Below are 21630 nucleotides of genomic sequence, written 5' to 3'. Positions count from 1 at the left end.
ATTAATTATTTTAATACAATTATTTAATGACATTACAACCAGGTGGTGCCCTTGAATGAATGTCATCTACCATCAAAGTGTATAATGGATGAGTAGCTAGTCTGCAAACTGACAGAATGATCAAACAGAACCGTCCTGCATTTCCGACCCCACTCAAAATTGCAGTGTGGATGAAAGTAGCTTTTAATATGCAAGGATTTTAAGGAGAATAAAATTCTTAATCAAGATGCTCACTTTGAACTGTATCACTTATAGTGTTGAATTAGTCACTGTACACTAATAAATTCATCCATCATAAGCTGAGTTTTACTAAAACCAGACTCTCAGAATCAACACTGTCCTCTGACTGAAATATGCTTTTGTTGAGAATATGCTCAGAATTTGCTTTTGTTGCAATACAGATAATCAAGATGTCACAAAATTAAATCTATTCCTTTCTTAATGTTCAAGATTTCAACAGAAAAGAAAGATTTCAGATCAAAGGCAGTGATTCCTTAGCATAATATTCAGCATCTGCACAAGTGACTGAAAGAACTTGCACAAATTGTTCTTTATATCAAGGTCCATTTTGTTTTGCTTGATTTGAGCGCTTTAACTTGGTCTGGGATCAATCTTTAAACTAACACAATAGTCTGGAATTTTTGCAGGGCTTTAGACAAAAAAGACCCATCACTGCTGTCATTAACCCTTGCAAATCTGACTGCAACTTCAGGAATTAGCAAAAGCACAAATTAGTGAAAAAATGATGAAATTGCCATTGTCCCCTACCAGACCATAAGGTGATCTCATTTTTTTCTTTATTCTTTCACGGGATGAAGGTGTCGCTGGCTAGGTAGCATTTATTGCCCATCCCTAATTGTCTAAGGGCAGTGAAGAGTCCACCACATTGCCATGGGTCGGAAGTCACATATAAAGCCAGACCAGGTAAGGACTGCAGTTTCCTTCCCTAAAGGACAATAGTGAACCAGATGGGTTTTTCTGACAATCGACAATAGATTTATGATCATTAATAGATTCTTAATTTCAGATATATATTGAACTCAAATTCCACCATCTGCCATGGCGAGATTTGAACCCAGGTCCCCAGAACGTTATCTAGGGACTCTGGATTAACAGTCCAGCGATAATACCACTAGCCATTGCCTCCCACCTTATTGGAGACAGATGACTGGTAGTGATTTAACCAGAGGATTACCAGGTGAGGCAAGTGGAGAGGCTGAGGAGAGCCCTTCATGGTAACGTCAGCCAGTCTGGGACTTGAATCCACGCTGTTGGCATCAATTTGCATCCCAAACTAGCTGTCCAGTTGGCAGAATGAACTAACCTCCTTACAGATCAGTATAGGAATCTCTAAGGCTCTGCTTGTCATTCACTGCTCCACAGTTGGTTATGCTGTGGACATCCAACCAGCAAAGAGTGAAATCAATTGATCTATCAGGAACTTCCCATTTTCCTCATGAAGATCCTTGCGAGAAACCTTATAAATAGTTCAACCTTATTCACTGAAGTGTAATTAGGTTTTTAACAATGAACTGTGTAGAAGACAGCTAAAAAAAAAACAGTTTTTGAAAAACTGTTGGAAATTCATTGAATTCTCTAGAATAAACATAGTTTAGGTAGTATGAAGTTTATTATTTCTGATAAAAAGGACATTTTGTCAAAGATTTGCTAGAATACCAATTGAGGGGAAGATCAACACTTGCTTTGTATGACAGGAGAATGCTGATTTGTTGGCAACTATTTATGCGTAGCCATGAAGAATGTGGTTTATGATGATTGACAGTTAACTGCCAAGCTATCTTTAGATTTTAAAGCAAGGAGGTTGACTGATTGGCCTGGGCACTAAAGTCTCGTGAGTTGCCCTGATTAGTGTATGACAAAAAGCTTGACAAAATGTTTTTATTTAGCAATTCTCGATGAATAATTGCCAGATTACTTAAATTAGATTTTTCACATTTTTAAAAAATGCTTGTTTGCGATATTTGAACTTGTACTGTGATCTCATGTATACACCCTCTCAATTTTTATTTTGTTTTCTGATTGCCATTAAAAATAGAATGATTATTTGTGCTTTTCATTTCTCCACAGCCTTGAACCCATTACCAATTGAAAATCTGTCCAGCTCCTCCTTAAATTTCATGCCCCAGCATCCACCACACACTGGATTAGCGAATTCCATAGATTGATTAACCCTTTAATGGAAGTAATTTCTCCTCAGTTTTAAATTTGCTATTTCTTATCAAAAACTAATGTCCTGTCTATAATTCAGTTTCTTTTTAAAGTTGCATGCATTGTCCTTTAATTTTACATTTCAGTTAAAAATGGTTTGTCTGCATTACAATAGAAATGCCTATGTAATTGAACTATCCTCCAATTACAGGGAAACCATATTAATCTATCAAATCTTTTTTAGTCCACAATTGATGTACTGTGCCTAGTTTTAGTCTCCATACTATAAAAGTATATCAAGGATATAAGCAAATGTAAAAAAGATTCCTATGGATAATATTAGAACTGAGAGTTATACTTTTCAGAAAATGCTTAACAGGCTGGGGTTCCTTTTCTGAAAAGAGAAGATTGGGAGATCATTTTAAAATTCGGTAAGAGTATGATAGGGTAGATGTCAAGAAATGTTTTCATTTGTGGGAGACCAAAAGTCAGAGTCACAATTGTCACAAATAAATTCAAGTGACTGGTTAAAATATGGAACTTGTTATCACGTGGACTAGTTGAGACAGAAAGCATTCAAGGGAAAATCTAGATTCTTCTTCCAGATTCTAGGCTGTAGAATTTAGAACACAACGAAGAAAGGAACAGAAGGATATGGACATAATATTAGATGAAGAGGATTGGGGATAGGTATGTGCAAAGCATAAACACTGGCATCATCCAACTGAGCCAAACTGTACACTTCTCTGTTGTAAATACTTCACAAATTCATGTAGCAGCTTTCTTATTCAAAAGGCAATTTGAGGAAAAGCAAAGCAAAAATTTCTTGTTGCTGCAGGAGAATTTACCACAACGTAAAATAGGGTAAATTTCACAGTACCAGTGTTATTATATTACTGCAAGATGTGCACTGAAACCATTATGTAATACAGATGGTAAAAAGCTGTTTAATAGAGCAGAATAATGAAGGCATACACAGGTGACAGGCTGCAAGAACAGGGACAGAGGTAAAAAAAATGAATGCAATAAATGTGATTCTATAGTGCAACATGATCAGTCTCCATAACTACCCACAACTATGGAGCATATAACTTTAAAACATTTAGGTGCTACGCAAAAAGGTCAGTCAATCTCACCAAAACTTACTCTCCATAAGCATCACCAAGATGGGATATTGATAAACCTCAACCTCCCGACTGGATACAGCATACTCATGACTTTGGTCACTCATGAGTAATATATTCACTTTCACTTGTACAAATATGAAACCATTCAACAACAACAGGATACTCAAAACATAAAATTGCCAAAATGATAATATAAAGACAGCACTGACAAGATTCTGGTGATCATTCAAAACAATGTTCAAAACTAAAACCTGAGCCAAAATCCCTAGTCACAATAAAATAAGGAATCAATTCAAGTCTTTGTCAAATGCACTCACAATTTATTAAAGTAGACAAAAATATTTAATAAATACCATGTCATAAATATTCACCAAAGCACCATCTTATGCAGATAGACCAGGATGGACACAAAATTTGCTGCTAGTCTATCTTGTATATTCAACGGAGTTTGTTCACTATCTTATTGGGAAAAGCATGCTATCTGTGGTGCTCAGTGCTCACAATGGGAAAGTTAACTACTTAAGACATCTGTGGTGGGCCAGATGTTGGAGGAAATCTGGAGGGACAGGATTTACATGTATTTGGAAAGGCAAAGGCTGATTAGGGACGGTCAGCTTTATGGGTGGGAAATCATGTCTCAAGTTTGATTGAGTGTTTTGAAAAAGTAACAAAGAGGATTGATGGGGGCAGAGCAGTAGATGCGATCTTTATGGACTTCAGTAAGGTATTCGACAAGGTTCCTCATGGGAGACTGGTGAGCAAGGTTAGATCCCATGGAAAACAGGAAGAACTAGCCATTTCAATACAGAACTGGCTCGAAGACAGAAGACAGAGGGTAGTGGTGGAGGGTTGCTTTTTTGACTGGAGTAGCATACCACAAAAATCAGTGCTTGGTCCACTGTTTTTTGTCATTTATATAAATTATTTGATGTGAACACAGGAGGTACAGTTAGAAGTTTGCAGATGACACCAAAATTGGAGGTGTAGTGGATAGAGAATAAGGTTATCCCATATTACAATGGGATCTTGATCAGATGGTCCAATGGACTGAGGAGTGGTGGATGGAGTTTAATTTAGACAAATGTGAGGTGCTGCATTTTGGAAAAGCAATTCAGAGCAGGATTCATACACTTAATGGTCTGATCTTACAGAGTGTTGCTGAACAAAGAGAGCTTGGAGTGCAGATTCATAGTTCCTTGAAAGTGAAGTCGCAGGCAGATAGGATAGTGAAGGCGGCATTTGGTATGCTTTCCTTTATTGGTCAGAGCCTTGAATATTAGAGTTGGGATGCCATGTTGTGGCTGTACAGGACATTAGTTAGACCACTTTTAGAATATTGTGTGCCATTCTTGTCTCCCTCATATAGGAAGGATGTTGTGAAATTTGAAAGGGTTCAGAAAAGATTTACAAGGGTGTTGCCAGGTTTGGAGGATTTGAGCTATAGGGAGAGGATGAATACGCTGAGGCTATTTTCCCTGGAGCATGAAGGCTGAAGGGTGACCTTACAGAAGTTTATAAAATCATGAGGGGCAAGGACAGGATAAACAGACAAGGTCTTTTCCCTGGGGTGGAGTAGTCCAGAATAACACAGCATAGGTTCAGGGTGAGAGGGGAAAGATATAAAAGGGACCCAAGGGACAACTTTTTCACACAGAGGGTGGTGCATGGATGGAATAAGCCGCTAGAGGAAGTGGTGGTGCCTGATACAATTACAGCATTTAAAAGACATCTGGATGGAAAAATGATTAGGAAGGGTTTGGAGGGATATGGTCCAAATGCTGGTAAATGGGACAAGATTAGGGGAGAATATCTGGGCGGCAGGGATGAGTTGGACCGAAGAGTCTGTTTCCGTGTTGTATATTTCTATTACTCAGCTAGGTCATGACAGTGTGACAGAACTGACTCAAAACATTTGGGTGACAAAGCAAAAGTAAGATGCTGGGCTCGTTGCCTGTTATTGTTCAGTGATTCTTGTATAAAAATCCACATGTAGACGATAGGTGAGTGAAACGTTGGTCATGGGCTTGACCTAGGCAGGACAGTAATGCCTAAGCGAATCCCAGGATGAAGCTAATCATTTAAACCTAAAACATTTAAAAGCAAGGGCAAAACAGGATTGAGCTCTGTAGCGAGCAAGCTATTGCAACAAAAAAAACACAAGCTAAAAGCAGATATCAGAATGATCCTTTTCTGATAACAAAGACAGGGAACTCATTCAAGTTAACAATGTTTTTCACTTAACCTTGGTCCTTTTTCGATGAATCTAACACACAAGCAAAAATATGTATTGGGGTTTGCATAAATTTGACAAAATATTTAAGATCAGATTTGCTGACCCAAATACACCTACATCAAATATCTGTACAGGAAAGAAAGTATAAGCTCAAAGCTGCTTTGTTTCTCGTCATATCTCTGTTCTAATGTTGCCTCATTTACACACACTTGCACTTAAGTATTTCAGAGTGCTGTGTCATTGAAAACATCTCCGTAATTGCCATCATTTCATCATGCCAAACAAAAGAACAGTCATTTATCTGTCTTTGGAAGAGTGTCAGTCAAAAGAAGCAAGAAATGAATTGCAGATGATTTGGGTGGTTGAGAGGGAGTAGGTGGGAAAGAGTTCATTTAATCTGAGGGAGTAGGGGAAGGGTGGAATACAAGCACTCTGTTCTGGTCTCTTTATATCATAATGTTATTGCAGACAACAGTCTTGATACTCACTGTGAAGCTGCTTTCTCTGAAATGTGAGGGCCATTTTAACAAGCGGGTGCGGTCAGTCTGTAGCGTGCAGCTAGTGGTAGGAAAACTAACTGCCACTTTCCTGGCTGCAGATGGACAGTTTTGAATGCAGGGTCACACACAAGCTGTTAACTAAAACTACTGATTGCACTGATATGTGTTTCCATAGGTTTCCTATTTTTAGCTATGATTTCTAGAATAGTTCTATTTGATAGAACTTGCAAAAGAGAACTGGATTTCCATTTAAAAAAGGTTAAAAAAAGGATTATTTACAAAGGAATGAGGAGAGTTGGAATAATTGGTAGTTCTTAAAGGGCAGTTGGCCTTCTTCTGCAGTACACTGTCCACTGTGTTAGGGGCATTAATTGGGGTAAAAGTAGGGTAGGGAAATGGGTCTGGGTGGGTTACTCTTCAAAGGGTCGGTGTGGACTTGTTGGACCGAAGGGCCTGTTTCCATACTGTAGAGAATCTATTCTAATGTAATGGAGAGGACAGATTGTACATGAATTGTTCCTTTCACACTGTTTGAAATGACAGGGAATAAGTTCACATTACCTCGTCACACTTACCTGAAAATCCATTTATAACTATTTGATGCAAATGTGGTGTGGTATCAAATGCTTTCTAAAACTTTGATTACTTTGAAATCTATGACTCTACGTCCATTCTAAGTGAGCTGTAATTTTGAGGTGCAAAGAATGCAAGGGGCATTATTTTCTCAATGGGTCTTACCAGCATCCTTGATCGTCCTGAAGCAGGGTAGGAAAAATAATGAACCAAAGAAAGAAAGGTATTATTTACCTGGCTCTCCCCACCACCACTGTCTGTGCCCACGGCTGCATGATCTCCATGAAGGACCCATAGTCAAAGAAGCCACTCTGCCATTGTCCTTTTTGTGCTGCAAGGAAGTTCATAATATGTATCATTTTTCTTTAACTGTACTTTTTAGGTGGAAGAGGTTCCCTTCCCTCACCCACTTTAATCACCGATGCAAGGCAGCTGGGAACATTCTCTGGCCATGAAGGTGACCAGTGTGTGGGACCTTACCAAGTTACCTTGAATAGCATTTATGAGTTTTTGGCTGAAGCCACACGTGGAATATTCCAATTAAAAATAGAAATTTGCAGCAAAGGAGGAGGCTATTCTGCCCATATTTACTATGCTGATCAAAATAGAACTATCCAGCATTATCCTACCTTCCACCTCTTCATCTGTAATCATGTACCTTGTAGCACCTCAAGTGCATGCTCAAATATTTTCTAAATAAGGGTTTCTGTTTCTATTACTATTTCAGGCGACTTCCTGAATTAATCAGGTTCCCTCTAATTCTTTCACCAATTACTTTAAATCAGCAGTCCCTCATCATTGACTTCTCTATGAATGGAAATAGATTCTTCCTATATATTCTATTGAAAATCCTCAGAAATTTACATACCTCCATTAAACTTTGTCTCAATCATTAAGGCCCATTCTATTCAATCAATCTTCACTGGTAAAATTCTTCATTCTTGGAAACAACCTTGTATTTTTCTTTTGTATTTTGTTTAGCATGATCACACCCATCGTGTAATGATCAGGCCTGTTTGCAGGACTCCAGCTGGGACCTACTTAGTATTTTGTACACTGTCAGAACCAACTCTCTGTTCATACTACAGGCCTCAACCAATAAAGGAAAGTATCCCATTTATCTTCTCTTTTTAATTTACTTTTTTCCCCAAGTGAAATGGGCATAGCTGACTAGGTTAGCATTTGTTGCCATTCAGATTTGCTCAAGAAGATGGTGATGAGCAACTTCTAGACTACCTCATTTTTCTAGACAGAAGTGGGTCCTGCAGATGCTAGAGATTAGAGTCAAGATTAGAGTGGTGCTGGAAAAACACAGCAGGTCAGGCAGCATCCAAGGAGCAGGAAAATTGACATTTCGGGAAAAAGCCCGAATATGATTCCTGACGAAGGGCTTTTGCCTGAAACGTTGATTTATCTAATTTATGTGTTGTGCTCTCTTCAAGAATCTACAAACATACACCATACGCATCTTGTTCCTCTCCACCCGAGAATGCAATCATTTATTGTGTATTTCCTTAACCTGTCTGTCTCTGGCAAAGGCATCATCTGAGTCTTCTCCTGATTGAATTCCACTCACCATTATTCTGTGCATCTGACCAGTCATGTTTGAACTGGGTTTGATATTGTGCATTCTTCCACTATTGGCTGATTAAGAACACTTCTTCACTGACATTAAAAAACCACGGTTTAAGTGTCAACATCCACTTCCCTACCTAACTGGGATTTGGGGAAAAATAACTTGAAAGAGCTAGAGAGAAAGAATTCAGTTAACTAAGGAGAGTTAAGTAAAAAAAAAACGTACAAAAAAGCAATTTAAACCCCAGAGGTTTAGATAAGCAATCGTGTTAACTTAATCACTTCAACAAATGTTTTAATCAAAAGCAAAACTGTAATTACCATATTGTTAGTCTACTTCTCAATTCTTGTGATTTCAAAGCTATAGTATAATGTGACCATCAATCCTGGAATTATCTTGAAGTCAGGTGTCACTGACTGCCTTTTACATTCCAAACCTGTGTTTGTTGTCAATATGAAGAATATCGCAGTGCTATCTCCTATAATAAATTACTTTAACTTTTAACCTATGGGAAATCTGAAGTAACTTATCACCAGGAATCATCTGGTCTTTAAACTTCTTACTAAATTAGGAGCTGTAGTCACTAGAAACATTGCTGGTACAGCATTCTAGAGACAGGAACAATTACCTCACTACAACATAATGAATACTCAAACAAGTGGTTATAGCATAAAGCTGGACCATTCCTTTCTCTCAGCACTTAACTCTCTCATCCAAATAGACAAAAAAAGAACAAACATGCATGCTTAAAACATCTCATTAAGCTTTTCTGACACATTTCAAGCACTTCACATATAACAATTTTGAAGTGCTATCACTAATGTAGATGAACGCATTTGCACACACCTAACCCATAAACAGCAAGAAATGAATGACCAGTGAAACTATTTTGTGTTGCATTCATTGAAGAAAGTTTGTTTGCCTGGACACCAGGAGGACTCCAAAGTTATCCTTGAAAATGACCATGTTCACTGAACAACTGAGGTAGGTCTCAGATCAAAATCTGATCTGACAATAGCAGCACTTCCCCAGCACTGTACTGAAGTGGCAGTCTCAATGAAACCTTTCACCTCAAGTGTATTACCAATTGAGCTCAGCTGCTTTCCAAGGAGGACTCTAGCTGTTTATTCTGATTATTTCAAAATCAGAAAATCTAGGTGAGGGTCAAAGAGATTGAAGAAAAAAGCAAGACCAATTGCAATTTGGTGAATCTAAACTTGGAAGTTGGTCCAAGTAGTAGTAGAAGTAGTAAGGAGTCTTATGAGGTCACAATCCTTAAAGATACTATAGCAGGAGGTATTGATTATTTTGGACTTCTGTACAGTAAAATCTATTTACAATTATGAACCTGTCCAGTAACTCTAATGTTTACTATGAGCAAATAACTAATATAAGTGATTGTCATTCGTATATCAGAAAATTGCAAACCCCGGTGTCATTCCGGATTCCATGATCCATATTACACATAAGCTGCTCAAGACTTGTTGGCATATGGGACAGCTGACTAAATAGCTTTTCAGCCTTTCCTCCCCAGTGTACTGCTCAGAATGTTACTGCTCTATTTTTCCAGTTATTAGTCCCGATCTAAAACTGACATCTGAATGGTTCAGTGTCAAGTTGTGCTATGCCAGAACTGCTCAGGAGTCACTAATTCATCAACTGAATCCTTTGCAGTTAGACAGTTGAAGATGATTAGCAGCAATTAGTGACTTTGAGGTACAACTCACTCAAACTAGATCACACAACTAAAGCAACTTTCACTGGGAAACTACCACAAAAGTAATTTCATAGGGCGGCATGGTGGCTCAGTGGTTAGCACTGTTGCCTCACAGCACCTGGGTCCCAGGTTCGATTCCAGCCTCGGGCAACTGACTGTGTGGAGTTTGCACATTCTCCCAGTGTCTGCATGGGTTTCCTCCAGGTGTTCCAGTTTCCTCCCACAGTCCAAAGATGTGCAAGTCAGGTGAATTGACCATGCTAAATTGCCCATAGTGTTAGGTGCATTAGTCAGAGGGGAAATGGATCTGGGTGGGTTACTCTTCGGAGGGTCGGTGTGGACTTGTTGGGCCGAAGGGCCTGTTTTCACACTGTAGGGAATCTAATCTAATCGACGTTTTAAAAAATATACAGTTGAAGAAAGCCATTATTACATAATTCCAATAACATAGAATTAGATGGGTTGTGGTTTTGCACTCTACATCTTTCTTTTTCAGATAACTATGGAATGGAATGTAAAACTGTCTGTGTTCCAGTTAAGTGCAAGGAAGTTCCAGATTTTAACCTCATGTGAGTTGATCACAGGCAGATTAATGGTAGGAATGCTGCAATTGGCTTCTACCCTTTGGTTAAGAATTGAAAAAGAATAACTATCACTTCCACTTGTGTAAAGACTCCAATGCAATGCTGCAGGGCATCTGCAGAAACTGATGAGTAAACATATTCCACAGTCACGATAGGCTGCCTATGGTCACTGTCAAGTCCATCAGAACATGACTAAACTGACCATTTAGTTGTATTAAAGTGGATAACTATCACTGCAAGATAAGAACCATATTAATATAGGAAGGTAGAACTGAAAAGTGGAAGACTAAAAAAATCGGCACTGTGTCCTCAGAAAGTGTAGTTTTAAACTAAAAAGACAACACAGCTCCTCACTCAATTGGATGCTTGATAACCAAGTGGGAAAGTACAGGTTAATATCTCAACCACAGCTGCTTAACTAAGATTTTCTTTAATACTTGAGAGAAATAAATTCAATTAGCCATGAAATACGATTTAACCAAAGTACAAGATTTCTTTTTCTTACTTGGGTGAGGTCTTCCAGCAAGCATCCATCGAGGATCATAAGGTGTTTTGGTGGGGACAAACTCAATTGTTCGATCAATGGGGTCCTTAGGCTTAAGGATGGGCACTGAACTTGATATATTCTACATATAAATCAGAATTTGAGAAACAAAATCAGTGTAATTTCCAATAAGTAATGTATTTCTAAACCTACAAACCTGTCCAAAATATTAAGCTCTTGTAGCATGGTATTGCAAATTCGATCAAGAAATTAACTATAACACATACATTGAACATAAGCAGGGACATGCACATTGGACCCGCCACTAGAAGCTAGGAGATTAAGTCACTATGAAAAAAGTTGTAAGTTTCGGAGAGGTCAAATAGATAACACCTCAAACAAGGATATAAATATCTTCCTTGCATTTGTCCCCAATAAATCCTCTCAAAGTCATACAATTCAAATTCTTATTTTCAATCAAAAAGTTTTTAAAAATCCACTTGCATTTTCTTTGTCAATTCTGGTATTGGTGCTATAGTACTGGGACATACCTCAGCCCTTATCCTCTTAACTGTGCAACATTACAGTACATTGCCTATTAAGCCTAGCATTAGTGTATGCTATTGTCTACCACATAACTATCAGCTCAAATTGTATAACAATGTAGTCTGTTAAGTAACGATTGTTTATCAAACGTATGGCAATAGGGGACATTGTTTGCTAAGAAACAACAGTGCAAGCTATTGACTTTAAATAAAAGTGCATGTCATTATCCACCTCACAAGTGAAACTATGACTCATTCTCTGTTAAATTAAAATAGATTATAAAATGCTTAAAAAAGTTTTTTTTTAAAAAAGGTCTCCAATGTGTTGTTGGTCTGTCAAAAAGAATTGCATGCTAAAAATTTTAAAAATTCAGGGTGTTCAACTAGGGTATTTACTATTAACTGTGAATTAGTGTCTCAAAAGTATGCAATACTAGTTGATAAGTTACTGCAGTTAAGCCTATAACAGTTGGATTATTGATCATAATTTAATAGTTAATGGTTATCATAAATAGTGACTGACTAACACATTGAAAGGTTAAAGCATTTTTGTTAAAATGTCAAATTCCAAATTGGAATACAAACCTTTGGCATGTAGGACAACCACTGAAGGATGATAACAACCCCCTCAAAGTCATCGTATACGGTTGTGTGAGTCACACCATTATTATGCATGATCTGGACACCTCCCAATTGGTTGTTGGATGTGTACACCTCACGGCCAAGTACCTTCGAAATTAGAAAATAAAATTAGAATATTAAGACAAATATTAAATCAACTTCATTGTTGCTATGATAGCTTGAGTAAAATGTCTTCTGACTCTCCTTGATAATGATTGGTCAAAGCATCCTTCGTTAACAATCGCCAAAAAGATTCATGAATAGTTCAGCAAGATGTAGGAAAAGTCCTCCAAATATTTGAAGGATTCAAACTTTTAAGGAAAGGAGGCATAGGGAAAGGTGAAAAAATTGAAAGCAAACATAACATCGGTCCTAAAATTAATTTTGGCAATAATCTTGGCATCTGTCCCTGCTAGTAAAAAGTGAGGTCTGCAGATGCTGGAGATCAGAGCTGAAAATGTGTTGCTGGTTAAAGCGCAGCAGGTCAGGCAGCATCCAAGGAACAGGAAATTCAACGTTTCGGGCAAAAGCCCTTCATCCCTGCTAGCAATGCCAATTTTCAAATGACAGTTTCCAATTTTTTTAAACTGATTTTTCAAACTGAAAAGTGGAAAAAAAACTACTGAACACTATTGGCAATACCAGGTAGACATTAAATCATGGAACGCTTAACTGGCAGATGAACATGTGCACAGATCTCTTGATCCATGTCAGTCTTTACCCTTGTGTAAAATAAAAAAAAAGGGAAAAGGAAAACATGAAGAAAATGTACAAACACAAGAGTTAAAAAGGATCTTTCATTACACTGACCCAAATTTCAAAACAAACTTGAAAATGCTGGAAATATGAAACAGCCTCGGAAAATTCAAGAATGTTGTCATTGTGGGTATGATCGCTGAGCTGGGAAGTTGATTTGCAGATGGTACGTCCCCTGCCGAGGTGACATCTTCAGTACTTTGGAGCTTCTTGTGAAGCGCTATTGTGCTGTCTCTTTGGAATTTACTTGGTTCCGTTCCTGCTGCCTCCAGTTGCTCATTAGTGGTCAGTATGTTGGGTCTAGGTCAATGTGTTCATTGATGGTGTCTTTGGATGAGTGCCATGCCTCTAGGAATTCTCTAGAACTTCTCTGTAGCTACACAGACCACTACAATGAACAAGCGGAACCAGAAGCAGCAGAACAGACCAAATAAATTCCAGAAGCACTGCACAACAGCGCTCCACAGGAAGCTCCAAAGCACTGAAAATGTCACCTAGACAGGGGACAAAATGTCTGCAAATCAACTTCCCAGCTCAGGACATACCCACAACTATGATAACCAGCACCTGAGCTACTAATCCTTACGCAAATCTTAAAATTCTAGAATGACACAGCAGTTGATTTTTCTCATTATGGAATAAGAAAGACTCTGCCAAATTGAAAACTTGTTGATCATCTTTCCAGTGCCAATAGACCCACTAATGTTTCCTGCGTTTTGGGCCCAGAAGGGCCCTGAAGCCTTTTGTCACCATGCTGTTCAGCATAGGTAACAGGAGAACATTAGATATGATCTCTTCTTTTGGATGGCAAAGGGGTATGGAATTATGAAAAAAAAGCCAAGGCCTTTCCAATGGTAAAACTGGCAGGACAGGTGTTCCTAAATCTAAACAGTCCATGTGCAGGTAACGGATTGCAACTGGGGCAACATTCAAATTTGCATTGGTGCCCCAAACTCAAGAGATATTGGCTGGAATTGCTGTTGTTTCTGATGATGCAGCAAATCTTCCTCAAATGCAAATGCAGATCTGAAGCAAAAATAGGATCAAAATGTAGAATAGTTCAACAACAGTTTGTCAATATTCGTAGAACACTGGGATATTAGAATTCAAGTGGAATTATAGTTAGCAGTTGTCAAAATCTTCAGAAGGAAGGAGCAGGTCTAAAGGCAGGTGCATGCAACTTTACTAAAACAATAACCACCGATGCAGTCATTTCACAGTCAACATGTTAATTATGCTAAAACAAAACAAAGAACTGCGGATGCTGGAGGTCTGAAACAAAAACAGATATTGCTGTGAAACTTATTCTGATGAAGAGTCACCAGACTTCAAATAGTAACTCTGTTTTCTTCCACATATGCTGCTAGACCTGCTGAGTTTCACCAGCAATTTTGATACTAAACACATTCCTGTGTGCAAGAAATACTTTGCAGGTGACTTTGTGCAATGACAAAGCATGCTTAAATGTACAGAAACCAGATCTATTTGCAGATATCTTTTTAAACAAATATCCTATACTATCCACTTGTAGAATCAGTGTTGGATTTATGGACTCACTGGAATTCATGTATTGTACAGTTTGTTGTAATGATTACTCCACCATTTTCAATGTCATTCAGCTGCTATTAGGTTGAGACCACATCTGTGCATTATAAGTTTTGTCTAGCAGATGTTAAATCAGGTATCAGATTCTAAGGCATTTAACATCATGGTCTTAACCGGCAGAGACTGACAGACAACATTTAAACTGCAAAGCAATGCTACACCTTTCCTTAGTCCATTTACCCTTGGGGTGGACACCAAAGAATGCATCAACACTTCAGCCTCTCAACGTTCTGCCTGGCCGTGTAGATATTTGTAATAACACTTCTGTGCCACGGGCAGTTTATTTTATGAGGAGAGAAGCACATCATTGCAAGCCAAACACATCATTCTGACACTGTCTGCAATAAAACACAGGTTGAGATTTCGACTGCATCGGAGAGATATACCGCACAATAAAAACCAGCAGCGCAGTTTATGCGGTAAACAAGCTCACGACTTCCCCTTTTCAGAAGAGTCCCTTCAGCCCAAATTCCTCATTGTATGATTTATGCGATTATAATTCTGAATATAGAAGAGATAGCTTACCTGTGACAGTGAGTTACCAGAGTTCTTCCACTAGTCTGAAAGACTCGTAACTCAGCAGCACTGCATGTGTAAGTGAGAGTTACAATGAGATTTTTATATTAAAAAAAACTACAGCCCACTCCTAAGTTCAGAGAAATTATGAATTCATTTTCCCTGAAGCACATTTTCTGTAATACAATTCAACCATTAGACTTAAAATAAAATTGTAAAAAATAAATACTTTCATATCCAAACCTCTTCACACCATAAACTATCTTGCAAGATTCAGCAGTTGGTTGTTATATAGATATAGAAAGCAGCCATGGCTATCACACAAAAAGCTACGAGTGACATGACAAATTAACTTATCTTTTGGTGCTGTTGATAGAGGCATTTCGAAATGAAAATTGAACTTCCCACTCTTTGTTGAGTTGTGCCTTGCTTGGCGACTTGACTGCCAAAGTAGGCTGTTAATAATTCACACTTAACATTCCTCTCAAATGACAGCTTCTCCAGGCAACTACAAGTAACTCACAAGTGAAAAGAAACTCAACAATCTTATTCTTTCTTATTCACAGAGTGAGGTACACCAGCATGCAGCTCTCAAACACTTGAGAGACCTACGCCTGTAACTAAGTACAGCTTTGAGTCCATAACAATCTGAAATACGATTGCACACACAAGCTAATATGTCAGGTGGACTGAACAAAATGTATCGGGCTTTTTGCAGGAAATAGCCGAAGCACTAGCGGTATTGTTTATGCCTAACCTTTCACTAGTTACACAGAGATAAAAGAAAAGTTTCAAACTTTCAACTTTATCTTTAAGGATCAAGACTGGAATAGCTATCCAGAGTGTGCAACAGTCATACAAAAGTAGACTGACAATGCAGACTGCGCTGATGACAGTTACACTGATGAATGAGGCATCAGTATGCCCACAATCTGTGTACTATCACTCAGGTTAACTGCAATAACGATCTCACAAAATTCATCCACAAGTTCATCTTCTACAACAAGTTCCAGCAATGACTGGAACGGACAGTAGACTCCACATATAAATATTACAAAGTAGGCTTTAGGCCTACTGTAAAAATATACAGCTTCTGTTCTACTCCTTCCAAAAGATCCAGAAAAAATGCAAGATTCTCACTCTTAGACTGACAGCAAATGTAGCAGACAAAAAGTCCTTTAACATTCATATCACCAGTTAGTAAGCTGTTCACTCCATTTTGTAATTGCCTAATTTATTCACAAAATTACTAAATTACTCACTACATTTAACTTAGCTAAATTTCATCAATTTACAAATTAGTTAATTAGTAATTTACCATTATATTTAATTTTTTCCCCACACATGAAATACATTTTATAAATCAATTACTTTCTCAACGTTAATAATTACATTTGTACCTGAATTTATATTTTAGTTTCATCCATTATAAATCTACCACTCACATCGTAAGCAATTTTATAAGATTTCAAACAACATATATAAAACTATAAGTGCTTTGACATCATGTGCTTAGTCAAAATAAATCCGTGTCAACCTTTCATCTGGCTGGCTCCAGTCTCATATTAACATGTATCAAAATTGAACAGGCAGAGAAAGTATCAATCAATAATTAGGTAACAGGAGGGAAACCTATCAAATCATTAAGTTCAAATAGGTTTTACTCCTAGCTGCTGCTGATTGAATATTTTGATTCAAAAGAGATGCCAAGTCAAGCAATGCATTCAAAAGTCTTTTGTAGACTATTCTGGAGGAGGCTTAACTAAACTGAGTAATAAATACTGACATTTACATTGCAATCTAAGAAGTAAATTGCAAAATAAATACAAAAATGATTGAACATCTCTTAATACATGGCAAATTCTGGGAGGACAATACTACTGTTCTGAATTTGGGATTCTGAATAAAAGTCCTAAATTTGAATAGGTTCTCCATAAAATGTAGTATGGCCGAAATTATAAAGTTATACCGCAGATTTATTTAGCAATGCAACACAGACTAAACTGAACTTTTGTACTATATCTTAACCTTCTTCAAAAGAGTACATCTGAATATTTTTCCCATATAGTGTATTGGATGCAAAGTTTTTGTGCTATCTTTCTTGTCTGTACATCTGCACTGAATGAGAAAAACAACATTTATTTTTCAAGAGCCAATTAATATTGCAGTCTCTTAAAACAAATTTTAAACATCTTAAGGATTCCTTTCACTAGAGACTTACACTCTTTACACAAAAGAAGCTTTGACTCACAATGAATTCTGCCAGGAGACACACCACGGCTAAAAGATCAAAGTTAATGTACATTACTATTGTACAAAATTAGATTAAGTTCTCCTCTTGACATTTTTACATTAGTATAATAACTTGTTCAGTCGAATCAAGCTTTGTACTAGATTAAAGAATAACATTTTTTGGTTTTATGCATATTGCTGTGCCTCAAAAATTTGGTCCAGAATTAGTATTTTGAGTGAGAGGAAGGGAAAAAAACAGACACATTTAACAGTTGAAACAAACAAACCCTAGGAATCCCCATTATTTCAAGGGCATTGTCTCCACTCAACAGATACATATATTTTTGATCCTCAAAGTACCACTGTGGGTCTCCACTCAAAATGGTGCCATTTGGCCAGAACTGAAGTGAAATGAGTGCCATTTCTGGATGCATGAAGAATTTGATCTTAAATGACATGATATTACATTGGTTACGAGCCCACTTTCATTGTGTGCAAGGTCTAATGTCATACACTAACACGACACTGTCCTGAGAGGCCACTAACTACAGTGAATATACAAACTGGCTGAGACCATGGTGTTTCAATGAGCAGAACTCATACAGAAATTGTTTATTTTTCAAAGAAAATATCTGTTAATGCCACTGAAGTGTTTGTACTTGTCAGAACTTTCATGATATAAGCAGATGGATCGCAGATTTTCATCGCTCATGCGTTAAGCAGTCAAGGTCAGCAGTTGTGAAAATATGATCACACACATGGTACCAGTCTGGTTCCTCTGTTTCCACTAGACACTGAACACAGGGTGCAACCTATTAATGTAAATGACAAGTCAGAGTAGAGGAACCATGAACCAAGAACAGCCTAACCTTGAGGGGACTCTGCAGTGACACAGACGGATGCTCAGGACTGTCAGAGACGTAATTTCTCTTTGATATTTAGTAGTGTCCTTTTTATCAGCCTTTTGTTCTGAATACGCAGCTCCAGTATTTACTATTTTAATGGGTTTGTAAAACCACTACAGGAAGATTAAACACAACAGATTAAAATGGCAGGTTCTCTGAAGAGAAAGCTATCATTTGCTTTATTAGCATTGCTAATACCAAAAATGCGACCAGACACCAGTCTGAGCCTGAGATATTTGGTTACATTTCAGAATGACTTGCCACACCACCGTAGACTATTTCATTTCTTTGTTGTGATGAACAACAAACAGGATTTTTTCGTTCATTCATTTTAATAGAGTTATTGGAACTAAATCTGCTGTTGTACTTAGAAGTTTAAAATGATAGTAGCATTTGAGAAAGTAGCATTTCTCTACCATCATTATTTCCATGTCAAGCAAGAGACTTTGAAAATACAGTGCCCCATTTCCCTTAAGTATCCTCAAACTAACATTTCTCATTAGTTCTAAGTGTTTAAGAAATCCTGGGACATGAACGAACGTGGCACTTCCTCTCCTTCAATATCACAATGCCAAGAAAACCAAGTGCCCTATTGAAGGGGCACAGCATACAGAAACATGAATAAGGGAAGGTAGTCTTTCAGAACAGGCATGAAGGTAGCAGAGTGGCTGTGAGACAGCCTGAAGCCAGTGCTTGGGAAAGTACACTATTCCTGGGTTTGTGCTTCATCAGCAGGGATCCAGACACCTGGCAAGTGTTCATTGCGTGGGAATCCTAAATCTCCATGAATGGTTCAAAAAACTCAAATGGTGGTTGCGGGGGGTGGGGGGTGCAGGAAGCTGGCTGCAGTGTTGTCATGGAACCAGAAGCATACAGCCAAGCCTCAATGGGATAGTGCACTGAAATTTAAGCCCTGCTATACCTGTAGTTGTCAAAAAAAAGTTGAAGATTCTATCCAAATTTGCAAAACACCCCAATTTACCTATTACCCAGTACACAGATACAGATAGACGCAAAAACATTGATGTTATAGGTGGACAGAGCCCACTGAAGTGATTCGTTGTCTTACCAGGATTTGGTATTTGGCAATCTTGCTCTTCTCCAAACACTTTCACTTGCCTATAAAAGGCATAAAGTGACTGATTTGCTATACATAAAGTCTCTGATGTATTGGTTAAAAGCAAAACTGGTGAATTAAAATAAATTGGCTTTCTTCTGTTTTTAGGCTTTTCTTTTACTACAGAAGTACGATAGCATCTTTATCCCCCCCAGAGGTCTGAAAGTTTCTAATCATCTTGTTCATACCCACATTTTGTTAAGCTACCTAGGAGCTAACTGTGTTTGGCAGGAAGAAGGCCTTTGCTATCAATAACTGGTCATCAATCCAGAGCAATCAGCTGCTTGTTGCTAAATTTTCTTTTTAGTACACAATCCCTGGTTTTAGTTCTTCTGCAACTCAACATTTTGCACTGTTTGAACAAACAGCAGTGTAAATGGCATTTAGAATAAATGTCAGCGCCTTTCTTTTTAAAAGTGCAGCAATTCTTTCCACTATCCTTGATTTTAAAACAGTCATTCTATCATTTCAGTCCTCATACAAAAATACAAAGATGCAATTGCCCACTTGTATGTGAAGACTGAAAATTAAGTTAAATGTTTGGAGCAGGATATGTAAAAGGAGGCTTGGCCCGAACGTGCGCATTTAAAGTGCGCCTGAAAACTGAGGTGGCCAAGGCTCTTATTTTTAACTGCTGCGTGATAGTTTTGTTTTCAGCGAGTGAGATGTCTGGCAATTAAAGAATTGCACAAGATTTTTTTAAAAATTGTGATGGGATGCTTTATCTTGCCCAGTGACTTTATTAATTTGAAAGTAAATTTCCTTTTCTCCTTTATCTTGTCTATGCCGTGCAGTAAAGGGATTTTGCTTTATCTATCAATTTATCTATCATCTATTAATTGAGTCAGCCACAAATTGGTTTGCAAGAATTGACACAACTAAATAGTCCAATCCCAATTACATAAAATCTATTGGTAAGTAAACTAACGCTTTGTGACTGATACTGACACATTTCAATATCTGATGCCTACGTGAATCATGAAGAACATAAGAAATAGGAGTATATCATAAGGCCCCTCAAGCCTACTCCACCATATAATACAATTTGGTTGGCCATTAGTTTCAACTCCTCCCATATTCCTCAATTCCCTGGGAAATAAAAATACCTATCTATCCAGTATTAAATATATTCAATGATAAAGCATTCAGAACTCTGGTGTATACAATTCCAAAGATTCATAATGCTTCAACTGAAGAATTTTCTCCTCGTCTCAGACCTAAATAGAAACATAGAAGATAGGAGGAACCGGCCATTTGGCCCTTCAAGCCTGCTCCATCATTCATCACGATCATGGCTGATCGCCCAACTCAATAGAGACTGATCATTTATCCTATGACTCCACTCCTATGTTCTAGAGACTTTCCAGACATAACTAACAACTTCCTGGTGTCAACTCTATCAGGCCCTTTCAGAATCTTGTAGGTTTCAATTAGATTACCTGTCATTCTTTTGAACTCTATAAACTATAGGCCTAATTTATTATGCCTTTCATCATGGGACAAGCCTCTCGACCTAAGAATCAGTCTGGTGAATCATCGCACTACTAATTTGAAAACAAGTATCTTTTCTTAAATACATCTAATCATTAAACACATCTCATGTACTAAATTTCATTGAAATCTATCCAAGGTTAGAGATATTTTATTTATTATGAGACTAACAAATGGGATAAAAATATTATCTGCTCTCACCTTCATTAGCAGATGTAAATTTTTGATCACTGTGTCTGCCATTGGCAATCAGTTAGTAGAAAACAAAGCAGCATCTGAAGACTGAGATGATGTTCAATGCCAGTTGCACAAATAGTCACAAAAAGATTTAAATACTTACTTTGGTGAGAAGTCCAATCAACCACTCTAACAATGAAAACAATGTATCTCAACTGAAGTTGCAGTGATGGAGAGTTGTGTAAACAACATATTACTGCATCAGAAAATATGATCATCTCCAGACAAAATGGCAGGCAGCATCAGCTCGGTCACAATTTAATATCATATTGATTGATCTGAAAGGGTATGGGAAAAGAAGCCTGCACAACTTTTTGAAGTGCACTGTCACATTTAGTGTACACATTATATCCATGTCATCAAGGTATTATATAAGCTACTTAAAACTTACGAACTGAAATTACATTTACACAAGATTTATTCCTCCACTTGCAACAACTTTGACCCATTCATTTTGGAGCAGCTTATTCTGGACTGTCCTTTTTCAAAGCAAACATAGGAATTTTTGGGTTAACTCAGATTAATATTATATCAAAAAATTGCACTGATGCATCATATTAGACAATTAACATGCATAGCTGTCGGTCAGAAATGGAATGTTGTACTTCCCTGTCCTCAAAATACTGAGTACAAGGAGGACTA

At 37.6% G+C, this 21630-nt stretch overlaps 1 protein-coding gene across 1 annotated transcript in view; it reads right to left on the bottom strand.

The window, feature by feature from the left end:
- The window catches only part of acaca (acetyl-CoA carboxylase alpha), a 266712-nt gene that overhangs the window by 55781 nt on the left and 189301 nt on the right, over positions 1–21630 (bottom strand). Inside the window, exons 45-47 of the mRNA XM_060847834.1 lie at positions 12094–12237; positions 10985–11105; positions 6837–6933 (exon numbers count right to left, since the gene is read on the bottom strand). Of these exons, the coding sequence (XP_060703817.1) occupies positions 6837–6933; positions 10985–11105; positions 12094–12237 (362 nt within the window). The remainder of the gene's footprint in view (positions 1–6836; positions 6934–10984; positions 11106–12093; positions 12238–21630) is intronic.

This window comes from Hemiscyllium ocellatum, chromosome 31 (genome assembly GCF_020745735.1).
Source record: "Hemiscyllium ocellatum isolate sHemOce1 chromosome 31, sHemOce1.pat.X.cur, whole genome shotgun sequence".
Taxonomy (NCBI): domain Eukaryota; kingdom Metazoa; phylum Chordata; class Chondrichthyes; order Orectolobiformes; family Hemiscylliidae; genus Hemiscyllium; species Hemiscyllium ocellatum.
This window is presented reverse-complemented; position numbering and strand designations above follow the sequence as displayed.